The 14,539-nt window shown below is 39.9% G+C and overlaps 1 protein-coding gene across 2 annotated transcripts in view; it reads left to right on the top strand.

The window, feature by feature from the left end:
* The first annotated feature begins 377 nt into the window (after positions 1–377).
* cpa6 (carboxypeptidase A6) overlaps positions 378–14,539 on the top strand; it is a 28,123-nt gene continuing 13,961 nt past the window's right edge. Inside the window, exons 1-8 of one of the 2 annotated variants that reach the window (XM_088322396.1) lie at positions 378–480; positions 4,643–4,718; positions 4,794–4,918; positions 7,364–7,478; positions 8,308–8,409; positions 8,467–8,565; positions 10,914–11,024; positions 11,105–11,195. In XM_088322396.1, the coding sequence (XP_088178522.1) occupies positions 4,713–4,718; positions 4,794–4,918; positions 7,364–7,478; positions 8,308–8,409; positions 8,467–8,565; positions 10,914–11,024; positions 11,105–11,195 (649 nt within the window). In that variant the 5' untranslated portion in view covers positions 378–480; positions 4,643–4,712. Of the gene's footprint in view, positions 655–4,642; positions 4,719–4,793; positions 4,919–7,363; positions 7,479–8,307; positions 8,410–8,466; positions 8,566–10,913; positions 11,025–11,104; positions 11,196–14,539 lie in introns of both variants that reach the window. The other variant, XM_088322395.1, reaches the window with a different exon arrangement.

The raw sequence follows: 14,539 nt of genomic DNA, 5'->3' as shown, positions 1-14,539 counted from the left end.
AAGTGTGTTACTGTGCAACTTATTCTGACACAAAATAGATTGATTGTTAATTCTAAACCCAATCAGTGCAGATAAACGTACATTTTGCAACGAAACAGAAAAAAGAAAAGGAAAATTAAAAAAAAGAAGGGAACGAAGACAAAAAAGGAGAGGGAAAATGGGTAAACATAAATAAATAATATAAAAAAGTGAAGTGAATATAGATAAATATAAATAATAAATAACAAATAATATAAAAAAGTCTCGCAGTGCGTGGGCATGCGCAGTGGAAGGCGCCCGATACGGACCACGTGACCTTGATCCTCGAACCGTCCCCCCCGCCACCCTTCTCTCTCTCTTTGGAGCCTTGTTAAAAAGTGGGCTGCTGTTCCGAAAGAACTTTTAAATCCTGCCCTCTTTCTCCCCCCTTTTCTCCCCCTTTTCCCCCCACCTCCCATTCTTCCTCTTTTACACATTTGGCATCAGGTGTCACCAGAAAAGGTATTCCAAGTGGTCCGCGTGGAAGAAGACTCCGCTTTTTATTTTCTTCTTTTATTGATTTAAATTTCTATATTTTTCAATGGACTCCCGGTGTGAATTTGGTCTTTTTTTGCTGTTTTGCAATTGTTTTGTTCTGATGGGCGCACAGTCGCTTTACAATAACCGCTACGCAGGGTGAGTAAAAAGCAAACACGGGTTCGGGCACGTACGCGCATGCGCAGAACACCTCCTTTCCCATTCATGTGTGGCCGTGAGGGATGAGGCGCAATTGCAATCAGATGTGTCGACACATTTTTTTCATTTAAGGCGAACAAAGAGTCACTATATTTTGGATTCATTGACTAAAAATAGAAATAAACAAAATAAGAGAAAATGTCTTCACAGATCCCTAAACCGCCTGGGTCGTCGGGGCACCACTGAGGACGCAACTCTCATCAGCTTTCTCTACCGATGACAGTTCTTGGCCCGTTTTGGGGTTCTGACTAAGTTGGCACCAGTCCATTCCTTGATGTTGTCGGCCCAGTTCTTCTTCTGCCCCCTCAGACTATGCCCTGGAGAATCATCTTGGTCAGTCCTGGAGATTTTGTGACGTGACCAAACCACTGCAGTTTTCTTCCACGCACACTTCACAACAGTTCTTCATTGGGTCCAATGAGTCCCCTGAGGGTGTTGGCACTGTTTCATCCGTCACATAAGCTATGTTGCTGATGCCTAGAAGTTTCCTGTAGCATCGAATCTCCATGACCTGGATTTTCATTTCTAGTTTTGCTGTGAGAGTCCATGTCTCACAAGTGTACAAGAAGATGGAAGTAACCAACAATTGCCTGAGTTTGATCTTTGATTTCACTACTGTGTTCCTATCCATTCGGATGGGTCGAGGTCTACTAAGTGTGACTGTGGTTTTAGATATCCTGGCCATGATTTATGGTTCTGAATTGGAGAAAAGGTCCATTCATGGATCAAAACAATATATATTGCCATCTGGTAGGTCTGTCTCCTCAGTCCTAATCATATTGCCTCTCTTTGCAACCATTATGCCAAACCTGTCGAATCCGAATGACTTCCCTATGTCATTGGTGTAAATTCTGGAGGTGTGGATCAGTAAATCTATCTCACTCCTGGTGTACAGCTTGATTTCATCCATGTTAATGAGGTGGCTGATTGTTGTCCCGTTATAGAATTGGTACCTGTGGCCGCTCTTTGAGATGACCTGCCTGAACCCCTTTCAGGCCTTTGCAGAACAGCAGTGTTGATAGTGTATCTCCTTGGTATATGCCGCACCTAATGTTTTCTATTGAGTTCGGGATGAAGACTCTTAGGGTCCTATTGATCTGACATTCCAGTATCCATGTGTACGGCATTGAGTAATGGGATTCTTGTAGTCAACCCAGGGAGTGCATAGGTTGTTCTGTCTCTTCTTGCAGTCTCAGGCAACTGTCCTATCGACCAGTAGCTGGTGTTTTTGCCAAATCCTTTCTGTGCCTTGCTCATGTTTTGGGCCACATGCTCATTATTTTTGCCGGAATTATACCTGTTAGGGTCTTCCATGTCTTGCTTAGACAGGTAATTATTCAGTAGTAGGGTCGGATGGGTCCTTTCTGAGTGTCTTTTATGATTAAGACCCTCCTGTCCTGGGTTAGCTGCTCTGGGTGCATCCCATCCTTCAGCAGCTTGTTCATCTGTGATGCTAGGTGTTCATAGAGTACAGTAAGCTTCTTCAGCCAGTACGCATTAATCATATTAGGGCTTGGTGCTGTCCAGTTCTTCATTTCTGACACTCTTTCTTGGACGTCTGCCATTGCGATGGTTATTGGTTCTTGTTCTGGGAGGTTGTTGCTGTGGACAGCTTAGGTCCACTAACAATTGCACATCTGTGTTGTGTGATGACATTTTTTTCCATATGTCTTCCCACATATGGGAAATATATAGAACTGTCAACTCTGTGAAGACGGAAACTGCAGTAGTATGGTCACGTCACAAGATCATCAGGACTGCCCAAGATAATTCTCCAGGGCACAATCCAAAAGGGCAGGAGGAGAGGAGGACCGAAAAAGAACTGGGTTGACAACATGAAGGAACGAACATTTGCCAACTTTGCAACGACCCAAAAACAGGCAGGGAACCGTCAACAGTGGAGAAAGCTGTCCAGAATTTTGTCCTCAGTGGTGCCCCAACCACAATGGCAGTTAAGGGATCTGTGAACCATGATTACATTTCGGGTCTCACACGTAGGTGGCCAAAATTAGCCTCTCGAAAATCACACTTCTTTGATCGACAAAAGGGTGCCAGAACTATATAAATGTTATTAAACTGGCTTTTCACACTTATTGAAGGATTTTACAACATCCTACAGGAAGCCAGGGCGCCAAAAGGCGTACACTCACTAGACATTTAATTAGGATTACCTCTGAGCCATTTTTAGAAAAGACGCAGCAATACCTTGATTATCGTCAATTCAAAACTGAATCTTTGTCGAGCGGACTCCTCTGACTTGAAACTGCTCCAGTAGACACCAATATACAGTAGACCTACTTATATAGCATCCGGAGAAGGAAATGGGACCAGGTGCCTTCATCAAAGACGCCATTGAGTGAATTTATGACCGATCTAAATGTTGGTAAGACTCGTCAAAACCAGCAGGCCGTTTTGTTTTTCTTGGCCTTTTCCGGGAATGCTGATTTTACGAAGAGCATTTGGCGTTTTGTAAAGAAGATATATATATATAAAAGAAATATGTACGTAAACACATACAGAGACGTAGGTAAGGCATCGCTTTTGACTGTCAGTAACGGTAACGGCAATGTTACGGAATGGTTTTTTCTTAACCGAACGGGTATTTTTTTTTTTAAAAAGGCACATCTAGAGCATAGTTTCTCAACTGGTTGGTTGGGACCCAAGAGTGGGTCGCGGGCCTTTGCTTTGGCAAACTAATGCTAAGAAGAAGAAAAAATAGAGGCTCAATCACACTCCTCAACATTCCTTGAAGACTTTTTTGTGGTTATGGGCTATACAAAACTTGACTTTAGTTACAACACTGACGATAACTACTAGGTAAGAAATACACATTTATATTATATTGTATATATTCTAAAGTTTAATGCTGGTATGTCCGTAGTGCAGGGGTTGGCACGGTAACCTAATGGGCACAAGGTACCCGATTCGAAATCAGGTGGAAACATATGTTTGCCTGAAGAGGGATGATCGCCACTAGGTTGCACTTGCCCAAGACACACCACAGGAAATGGTGCCCCTACGACCTGTGTGATTAAGGGATACAACAAACCAACCATGGGAGTTCATGTACTTTTGCCTATTTTTATTTTTCGGGGGGAGACTTTTGTTTATCTCTTTACCCCATCACTCCCTGCCTTTCCCCGCATCCGTGCTCATTATTGTCACAAGCCAGATATGGAGACAGGACCCAATAGCGTTCGTTTTACTCAGTTTTATTGAGAAAGAGAGCAGTTCTTGCTTCCACGATCCAATGATCGTCGGACACGGGTAGCTGATGGCAGGAATGTGGTAGTGACACTTACGTGTTGAGCGAGGATAGTCATGGGCGGCAGGAAATTTGGTCGATAGCCGGGACGGGGCAGCAAGGGCGGAAACGGGTCCAGAAACAGGTCGGCAACAGGTATCAAGCAGGAGAAAACAGGGCAGGAGATTGTCGGAAAGTACAGAGCTTGTCTAGCAAAAGCGTAAGTTCGCAGGACGGTCTGACAGCTTCATCTTGGAAGCCGGGGGTTTAAAAAGAGTCAGGGTGCCAATCAGCGACCAGGTCCCCCTAATCAGTAATCATGACAATTATTTGTTTTCATGGAGTCACCAGAGGGTCCTCCCTATTTTGTGTTTGGACTGCATACTCAATGCTCATACTCTGTGCTTTACTCACCAGGTGCAATTTCCGTCTGCACAGAGTTGACAGTTCTATATATTTCCCATAGGTGGGAAAACATATGGGAATGTAAAAAACACTGCTCCCTTGTGCAGTGGAGGTGCAACTGCAGTTGATTCTGTGAAAGTTTAAGAAATAAAAAAATAAAAAGTTCCCTAAAGTCAAACACGCCCGCGCCCACTTTGACGAAGCCTCGCGTCCTCCCCCAGGGGCCCTGCTCCACCATCTGAGAACCACTGTTGTAACATAACACTTGTTATCTTGCAGCGATCAAGTCTTCCGGATAAACCCCAGTAACCAGGAGGAAGTTTGCACGCTCAGGAACGTACTACAAAGCATGAAGGTCCACTTTGTCTTACCGTTTATTCAAGAAAATGAAGTTGAAATTAGATTTTATTTTCTTTTTTGTGCTTTCAAGGTGGACCTTTGGCAGCCCAACAGCATTTCCCTGATCAGTCAAAATGCGACGGTGGACGTGCACATAAAACGCAGAGACACCCGTCGACTGCACGCAACCTTAAAGCAGGAAAATATCAAATATAGGTGACCATATGTATTTAAAATCTAGATTTTGTGTCACAGTACGAAGACTTAAACCAAAAATGGTAAACGGCCTGTGTCAGGACCAGAACGGAGACAGGACCCACTTGCATTGTGTTTCTCACAAGTTTTATTAGAATAAAGAGAAAGGGTTGCGCCCACTATCCGGTGATTGCTGGACGAGGGAAGCAGGTCGCTCTGAACGCGGAAGTGGAACTTCCGTGGCAAGCGAACGGAAAACGGGTCAGTAGCCGGGACAGGAGAGCAAAAACGTGGTCGGGTCGGAAGCGAGTCGAAAGCCAGGAAATGAGAGTACACGTGGTAGGGGACAAAAACAGGTCAAAAGCCGGGACGGGAGAGTAGACGTGGTCGGGATCAAAAACAAGTCAAAGCCGGCGGACAGACGGGAGCAAAAAACAGGTGGGAGTCAGGGTCGGAAAAGGCTTGCCTAGTGTTAACTGAGGTTCGCAGACGGACTGACAACAGGTGACAGAAAGGAGTGGGTTTAAATAGGGACAGTTAGCCAATCCGAGTCCGAGGCAGTTGGCGCCAAAGCGGGCACAGGTGCATCACATCGGTAATCATGATAGGCCTGTGTTTAAATAGCGCTTTACCAGAAACTGAGGACCTCCAAAGTGCTTTACAATAGACTTCATGTTTTACTCACAACTTCTCTCAAAACATAACTAAATTAGTAACTGTAAAAGTAACTAAGTACAAGCAAAAGTAACTATTTCCGTCACTTTAAAAATAAGTCGTACGTCAAAGAATTTGATATTTTCTAAGCAAATACAAAACACTTCGGTGATGTCATTGACCTGTGTGTAGTTGTATAAATGGGAATTCAGACTATTTTTGGAGAACCGGGTTTTTCAGCTCGGCTCCCTAAAAATTAGCTTTTTTGGGTTCCAAACAGCTTTTCAGGTTGTTTTGGGGTCTCCAACATGGTGCCCACAAGCACTAAGGCGCCCCCTAAGGACAGCTGAGGTGCCCGCGGACCTGTTCTGAAAAAAAACTCACCAGTGCTTTTTGTATTGACTGGGTCTATTTAGACATATTTTAAAATATTTGACCTGGTAATAACACAGTAATAACATGATAAATTGTAAGTTCATAAATAAATATATATATATATATATATATATATATATATATATATATATATATATATATATTGTCACAAGCCAGATATGGAGACAGCCATACCACAGCCATATCCCCCTAGTCACTAGGGCCTAGTGGGAGGTGGCTAGAGTCATTTCTGACTCTTTTTTGGGGGGGGGGGAGATTGATTCAGAGGAGGGGATTCCCAGCCCCCTCGCTCAACCCAACTGTGGTGTTGGGAGTCATTAGGTGACCAAACCCCCCAATTCCAACCCCTAATGCTGAACGCCAAGCAGGGAGGCAACGGGTACCAATGTTTAAGTCTTAGGTATGACTCGGCCGAGGCTTGAACCACAACCTCCCAGTCTCGGGGCGGGCACCATACCCGCCGAGTTGGCCTTGGGGGTAAAAAAAAAAGTTATAAATACAATTAAATAAATTCCAATAAATTTAGGCAATTAATTCAGGGAATACAATAAGAATCTGTTCATGTATTAAACAAATGTATTAAATCATATTTTTATTGGTTTGTTTTAATAATAATAATAATAATAATAATTTCCTTTGTATTGTCATTCTTTGTAACAATGTACACAGAACGAAATGTCGATACAGGAAATACAACAAGCTAAGTTCCAATTTCTGGGTTTTATAAAGCGAATGAGAAAAACATGTGCAGCTAGCTATCTGGCTAGCTTTTTAGCTTTGTAGCTATAGCTATCTTTCCACATTTGAGCTATTTAGCATAATATCTAGCTAGGCTTTTAAGTTTTTTACATGCTATCTAACTAAAATCGTATTTATTTAAGAGTTTTTTATTTTATTTTAACTTTATTGACAAATACACGATATGTACAGCATACATCACATATGAAATGACTTCCTCTCACCCTGATGGCCTACATGCAATAAATAAGACACAAATATATACTGTAAAGCAAATAGCAAGAAGGTCAAATAAATACCAGCTCAGTAGCCTAGATGGTAAGGCGCCCGCTTTGAGACTGGGAGGTCGGTGGTTCGCGCCCCGGCCGAGTCATTCCTAAGACTTAAAAAGTGGTCGGCGGCGCCCTCTCTTGGCTGCGGCTGCATCGGCTCGCTACAACGGGTCAGGTGCAATCGACATTTCGTTCTGTGTACATTGTTACACAGAATGACAATACAAGGAAATTATTATATTATTATTATTATTATAAAGGATGTACATACATATAATGTAAAAATATTTAAGGTTCGGAATAAAAACATGGGCAAAGTCGTAATCTAAATAGAGCAGTTTTAAGAATTTTTTTCGTAAATATCTTTTATTACGTGACGTCAATCTCATCCTCTCCCCCGCCGCAGCGTTTTTATCTGGAATCTGCAGCAGGAAATCGAAAAGCAGACGAGACGCCGTTCATCTCGTAAGCGGCGTTCCGATGACCCCTACGACTACGAGGTCTACCATTCCCTGGAGGAGGTAAGATTCCTTGAGTTAGCGTTTGCTAGCCACTAGATAACTTAGCGCAGATCTCTTGCATGGCTTCTTTTTTGAAACCAAGAAACGCGGCAATAATTTTAAAAAGGTGAATTGTCTACCGATATAGTCTTGCATTGAAGTTGGTTTTGTTCTTGTTTTTGCTTTTGTTCTTGTACTTGTTCTTGGTCTTGGTGTTGGTCTTGGTCTTGTTTTTTTGTTGTTGTTTTTTTTTTTTGTTTTTTTTGTTCTTGTTCTTGTTTTTGTTCTTGTTCTTGTTTTTCGTTGTCCCGTACAAAACCAGAAGAAAAATGATCTTTTTACATTATATGTATGTACATCCTTCATCCAGAAGTCCAGGGATATCCCGCGAAGAAAAAGAAACAAAGATCAATGACGGGTGGATTTATATATATATATATATATATATATATATATATATATATATATATATATATATATATATATATATATATATATATATATTTATTTATTTATTTATTTATTTTTTTTTTTTTTATGTCAACGAGAGAGAACCAAAACTGAATGAAATTTTAGGCCAGACCCGAATTTTGGGCTGGGCTCAGGCCTAAAATCTTACGCCTAGTTGAGAGTATATCGTTTACTGCCCTTTAACTGCTGGAGGGCAAATTTGGTTTGCATGGGTTTCGATAAAAATGACCTAAAGACTCGCTTATTCTTTCGACATACTCAGAAATGAATGGCGGACCGAATCAAATCACCCCAAGGGCTGGATTCAGCCCACGGACCGTGTATTTCACATAAATGCCCTAACGGCAATAAATTCCACATTTCTTTCCCCCCTTCTAAGATCCAAACGTGGATGTTGGAGATGAACACGACTCACTCCGACCTCCTGCACATGTTTTCCATCGGAAAATCGTACGAAGGACGTCCCCTTTACGTCCTGCAGGTAAGACGCAACGAGACCTTTCAAAATAAAACAACGGTCCCACATTTTTTTTTCCAGCTAGGGAAGAAAAAGCAGAAAAAAGCTATCTGGATCGACTGCGGGGTCCACGCCAGGGAATGGATTGGCCCAGCTTTCTGTCAATGGTTCATCAAAGAGGTAGTCCGCCTTTGATTGGAGGACGTCTTAGAAAAAAAAAGTTGATGACATTTATGGTCCGAGACGACATTTACAAGTTTGTAAAGTCTTCAAAGTCACCAGTGCCAAACTTTTAAAAAGTTTTAATGGCTCGCTCTTTTTTTTTTTTCCAGGACACGTGTTTTCAATAAAAAAAAAATTCTTTGGGGACTGCTAGATAAAAGTTTTTCATTTATATGATTCCATTAAAATTTACAATGTCTTGTTCAAAGTCAATGCTTGAAATAGTTCAATATTCTCCTTGTTAAACGATTTTTTTAACAGACAGCCCCAAAACCATTTTCAAATACCTCAAAAACATTCAAATACATAAACGTAGTACCCTACTTGTCCACAGGAGGTCAGAGTCTAATTTCATCTGCCAAACGTGACTATTACAAAAATCATTCAGTAGAAATTTCTAAGAACAAACTACTGTATCACTTTGCATTAATGCGTGTAAAAAAGTAACCACTAAAGGTCTTTGTAGCTTAGAACAGAGCTGGAGCATTTGCATTGGAAGACAAAGCAAGCTTTACACGATAACAATAGTCGTTAATGTGAACCATAGCCTACAGTCAAGTAGCAAAGATGAGTGGCTAAAGAAAAAAACTGTAGAAAAAAAACACACCAGATAGGTAAATCACAGGAATCTGTCCTGTTCACTTGCATAATCAGCTCTGGTAGGTGTGGGACACTGAAGGACGTAGCAACCTTTTTTTAACAATAGTGGCTTACTTGTGTTTTATAACCTGAAGTCAAATGGTTAACATAAGTGGCTTGAAAAGGAAACAGTGGAAGAAAACAGCTCATAGGGGTAAATCCAAGGAATCTGCGTCGTTTACTTGTATGATCCGCTCTGGAAGGCGCGAGTGGCACTGAAGGCAGCCAACAATAACGAACGATGCTAGCGAGGATCAATAGCTGCAGCTGAGTGGCTAACATCAGTGGTTAGAGAAGGAAACAGTTGAATAAAAAGTTGCATGACCAGCTGTGAAAGTCGAGTAACAGTGAAGAACAAAGCAAGTTTTATTTTATTATATAGAGCAGCAAACATTAAAAGCGGCAACAAGTCATAACCTTGACCCAAGTGGCTAATATGATTGGCTAGATAAGGAAACAGAGGAAACAAAAAGTAAAATGATCATCTGTTGAAGGGAGTGACATTTGAGGAGACATTTGAAGTATGGAGCACCTAAAATTAACAATAGCGGCTTGCAGGGATCCGTGGCCTTCAGCTGAGTGGCTAACATGAGTGGTTAGAGAAGGAAACAGTGGAAAAAAATGTTGGACATGACTAGCTGTGAAAAGCGAGTGACACCTAAGGGTATAGCAAGCTTTATTTACACAAAGATCTCAAAAATATCAATCGCGGCTTGTGGGGAGCCATAGCTTGCACCTGCGTGGCTAACATGAGTGGCTAGCGAAGGAAACAGTGTAAAAAAAGTTAAACATGACTAGCTGTCGAAGAAGAGTGATACTGAAGGACTGGGGGTTTTTAATTACTTAGAGCGGCTACAATAACAATATCAGCCAGCAATGACCCATAATCTGTAGCCAAGTAGCTAACATGAGTGGCTAGAGAAGGACACAGTGGAAAAAAAGTTAAACATGACTAGCTGTCGAAGGCGAGTGATACTGAAGGACAGGGATTTTGTATTTACTTGAAGCAGCTAACCGTAACAATATCAGCTAGCAGTGACCCATAGTCTGCAGCCAAGTTTCTAACATGAGTGGCTAGATGAGGAAAAATTGGAAAAAAAAAGTAAAACAGGACTGTTCTGTTGAAGGCGAGAGACACTGCAGGACGGGGAATTTGTATTTTCTCAGAGCATAAAAATATAATAATATCCGCTAGCAGTGACTCATGACTTGCAGCCAAGTGGCTAACATGAGTGGCTAGAGAAGGAAACAGTGGAAACAAAAATCAAAGATGACCAGCTTTCGTAGGCGAGTGACAATTAAAGACATCAAGTTTTATTCACAGAGAGAAGCTAACAAATAACTATAGTGGCTATTTCCAAACCATTATATGTAGCTGAATAGCTATTATGAGTGGCTAGAAAAGGAAAACGTGGTAAAAAGTAAAACATGTCGAAGACAGGTGACATTGAAGGACTTGGCATTTTTATTTACTCGGAAAAACTAACAGTAGACGCTAACGGTGACCCATAACCTACAGCCAAGTGGCTAACATGAGTGACTAGAGAAGGAAACTGTGGGAGAAAAATATCAAATTTTGTTTTTGCTTAGAATCTGAACCATTAGTGTAATTAATATTGAGGGCCTCTGTATAAACACGCACTGGACCTTTAAATTTTGAATTCCAGGCCCTCCATTCGTACCGCTATGACTCGGCAGTGAGACGACTGCTTAACCAGCTGACTTTCTACATCATGCCAGTCTTCAACGTGGACGGGTACCACTTCAGCTGGACTACGGTACTTGGACTGACCCCCTCCAAGAAATAATAATCAAAACAGTCTTCCGGTATCCGTACAATGTATCGGTCCGTGTCCAGGATCGTTTCTGGAGGAAGACTCGATCCAAGAACCGGAAGTTCCACTGTCGAGGGGTGGACGCCAACAGGAACTGGAAAGTCAAGTGGTGCGGTGAGTGTCAGCACAAAAATAGCAGGAAATGTTTTCAAGATAAAAGTAGGGCGGTTTGTATTATGTACTGGAAAATAAAAGCATAAAGGAATACATTCAAATATTATTGACTGAGATACAGAAAATTATTGGTAACTTGACTTGAATGTATCTTAAAATAAGAAATATTTTAAAACATAATTTACATTATTTGTATTTTATTAAAACAATTATTTTAATTTGCATAATGATAATAAAGTACTGTAACAGGTGCCGTGTGCACAGATAGACACTAGGTGGCACCCTCCCCCCAAAGTGTCCTGTTGAATAATAATGTTTTAGAGACCCAAAATCTCCAATTTATATTTTTATTTTTGTTTTACCAAACACGTTTTTTTTTGCCTCATTTGTTTCTGGGATTTAATTTAATTTTTAATTTTATTTAAATTTTATTAAAATTACATCTATATTTTTCTTATAGTGATTGAAAATAATAAGAAAAGCAACACCATGTATTTGTTTCAATTTTCTTTTAATTCTTTACTATTTTTTTCATGTATTAGTGCCAAATGCATTATTATTAAAGCTCATTGGCTGTCAGGTGTGCACAGATAGACACTAGGTAAGGGGTCGGGAACCTATGGCTCGCGAGCCATATATGGCTCTTTCTATGAGTATCTGTGGCTCAGAGACCAATTTGATTGCATGCAAATTTTCTCCATCTTGTTCAAAACCGGAGTTGTCAATCCTATTCAGGTACACGTAAAGCCAAACGAAGCTGAATGCAAAATCAACACTCCGCAGTATATATAGGGCACGTTTTTCACTACAATTTACAGTCAAGGTGTCACACAAAAAAGGGGGGAAAAAAACTCGTTTTGGCTGTACAACGCTAAAGAATCCTTTATTTAAAAGTTCACTATATAATCTGTGTTCAGTGTTCAGATACTTTATGATGAATCCACAGAACTGTAAATACGCCAAAACACCGGAAGAGAACTTAGTCATTTGATTGGGTGAGTGGGAGGGATGGGTGGAGCTATGCAAAAAGTACAAGCATTCCCTCCCATCTCTCGCCAAAGGTAAGCACATAAGGCTCCCTATTCTCAGAATGTTGTGACGTTTTTACAAAATAAATGCTTGCATCTGGTTTTGAAACCAATATGTATGATAAAAAAGGGTCAAAAGGAGTTTAACCGATCTTAAGTAATTGCAAGAAAGAGACAAGTTTAAAGTGGTCTGTTTGTTGAATTTGGGACAGGGGCTCTGGCATTATTCTCTTTTCATAATTTTTATCAAATCATCAAAAATAAATGTGCTGAAGACTAAGCTTTTGTCTGGGGCGCCGGTTTAGCAATTTAGTAAATTTGTCTCATAATATATGGTGTGGCTCTTTCCCAAAATAAAATTAATATATTTTGCTTTTATGGCTCTTTGAGTCAAAAAGGTTCCCGACCCCTGCACTAGGTGGTGCTTAAGAACTGCTCATTCTACCCCCTTCTAAAAAAGTGACTATAAGAAAGTTTTTAATGTGCTGTACAGTTATAAATGCAGGGTGTGCACGGATAAACACTAGATGGTGCTTGAGGGTACTACCCATCTCAGCTCTCCCCAAAAAGTACCCTAATTAAAGTTTTTTTTTCATTTTCTGACGATAACTTGTATAAATTCTGGTTATGAAATGAAATGAAATGATCTGCATTTATATAGCGCTTTTCAAGTCAAGACTTCCCAAAGCGCTTTACATTGTGCTTCACATTTCCCAATAGCGGCCGTGATCTGTGCAGCCATGTAAGGCGCTAACCGGCTTATTGGGGGTAATTGGGGGTTCAATGTCTTACCCAAGGACACTTCGACATGTAACACGGACAAGCCGGGATTCGAACTGGGATCCCTTAATCCTAAAACGATCGCTCTACCTCCTGAGCTACTGCCGCCCCACAGTTATGCACAGATAGACACTAGGTGGTGCTATGTTTGAGCAGATAGATACGAGGTGGTGCTCAAGGAACTTCCCCTCTCTCCTCTCTGCCAACACCATGTTTTTTTCATTTGCTGTTGATGACTGTTATAGGTGCTGGGTGTGCAAAAATAGACACTAGGTGGTGCTTGAGGTACTGCCCCGCTCCCTTTAACGTGATGACGTTCTAAATAATACTGAAAAAAGAGCTACTAATAAAGTTTTGGGTGCCAACTTTGTTCCAAAAGTTCCTTTGTGTGTCTAAAACAAAAATACTACAACAGAAATACTACAAAAACACAACGAAATACTTGAAAAAATAAATGTGAAATTTAGTTCTTAGAACTAGAAAGAAAAATACTATTAAAGAAATACTATTACAATAATACTATAGTACAAAAATACTGCGACATAAATACTGCTAAATATAACTACAGTATTACAAAATTAAAAGTACTAAAAAATATTATGGAAATACTAAAAAAAAATATGCTATAGATATCTAAAGAAATACCACAACAGTGATACTACAAAAATACTACCATCAAAATATGAGTCCAGAAATAAAACAAAAATCTTACTAAAAATATATCACCACAGAAATACTACTAAAAACAACTACAGTTATCGTAAAAAAAATACCTCAGCTATACTACTAAAATCAACTATGTAAATACTGCAAAAATTATGAATTATAAAGAAATACCACAAAATAACTACTATGACAAAACCAAAACTGAGAAAACACTAGTGTAGGAATACTATAAAAACACTCCAAAAATACTCATTAAAATAAAACTGCAGTCATACTACAAAATACTCCCACTATACTTCAAAATCAACTATGTAAATACTACAAAAATTATAAAGAAATACTTCAAAAATACTACGATGGAAATACCAAGAAAACACTACTTCAAAAATACTGTAAAAATACTACAAAAATAAAATTACAGGAATACTACAGAAATTCTACAAAAACACAAAAATAAAACTGCAGTAACTTCTATGGGAACACTACAGAAATTCTACAAGAATACTAATTAAAATAAAACTGCAGTAGTACTACAAAATACTACAACTATACTTCAAAAATCAACTACGTAAATACAACAAGAATTTTAAAGAAATACCACAAAATAACTACTATGGAAATACTGAGAAAACACTAGTGCAGGAATACTATAAGAAACACTACAAAAAACTATAGTAACTAGTACAGAAATACTACAGAAATTCTACAAAAATTCTAATTAAAATAAAACTGCAGTACGGTAATACTAGAAAATACTACAGCTATACTCCAAAAATCAACTATGGAAATACAACAAAAATTATTGTCACGAGGCGTGGTGGCGTGGAAGGGAAGACCGGACCAGAACGGAAGCAGGAGGCATGAAGGGAG

Source organism: Urocampus carinirostris, chromosome 18 (genome assembly GCF_059441175.1).
Source record: "Urocampus carinirostris isolate Australia breed hairy pipefish chromosome 18, RoL_Ucar_1.0, whole genome shotgun sequence".
Classification (NCBI taxonomy): Eukaryota; Metazoa; Chordata; class Actinopteri; order Syngnathiformes; family Syngnathidae; genus Urocampus; species Urocampus carinirostris.
The sequence above is the reverse complement of the archived record's forward strand: the minus strand, read 5'-3'. Positions and strand labels throughout refer to the sequence as shown.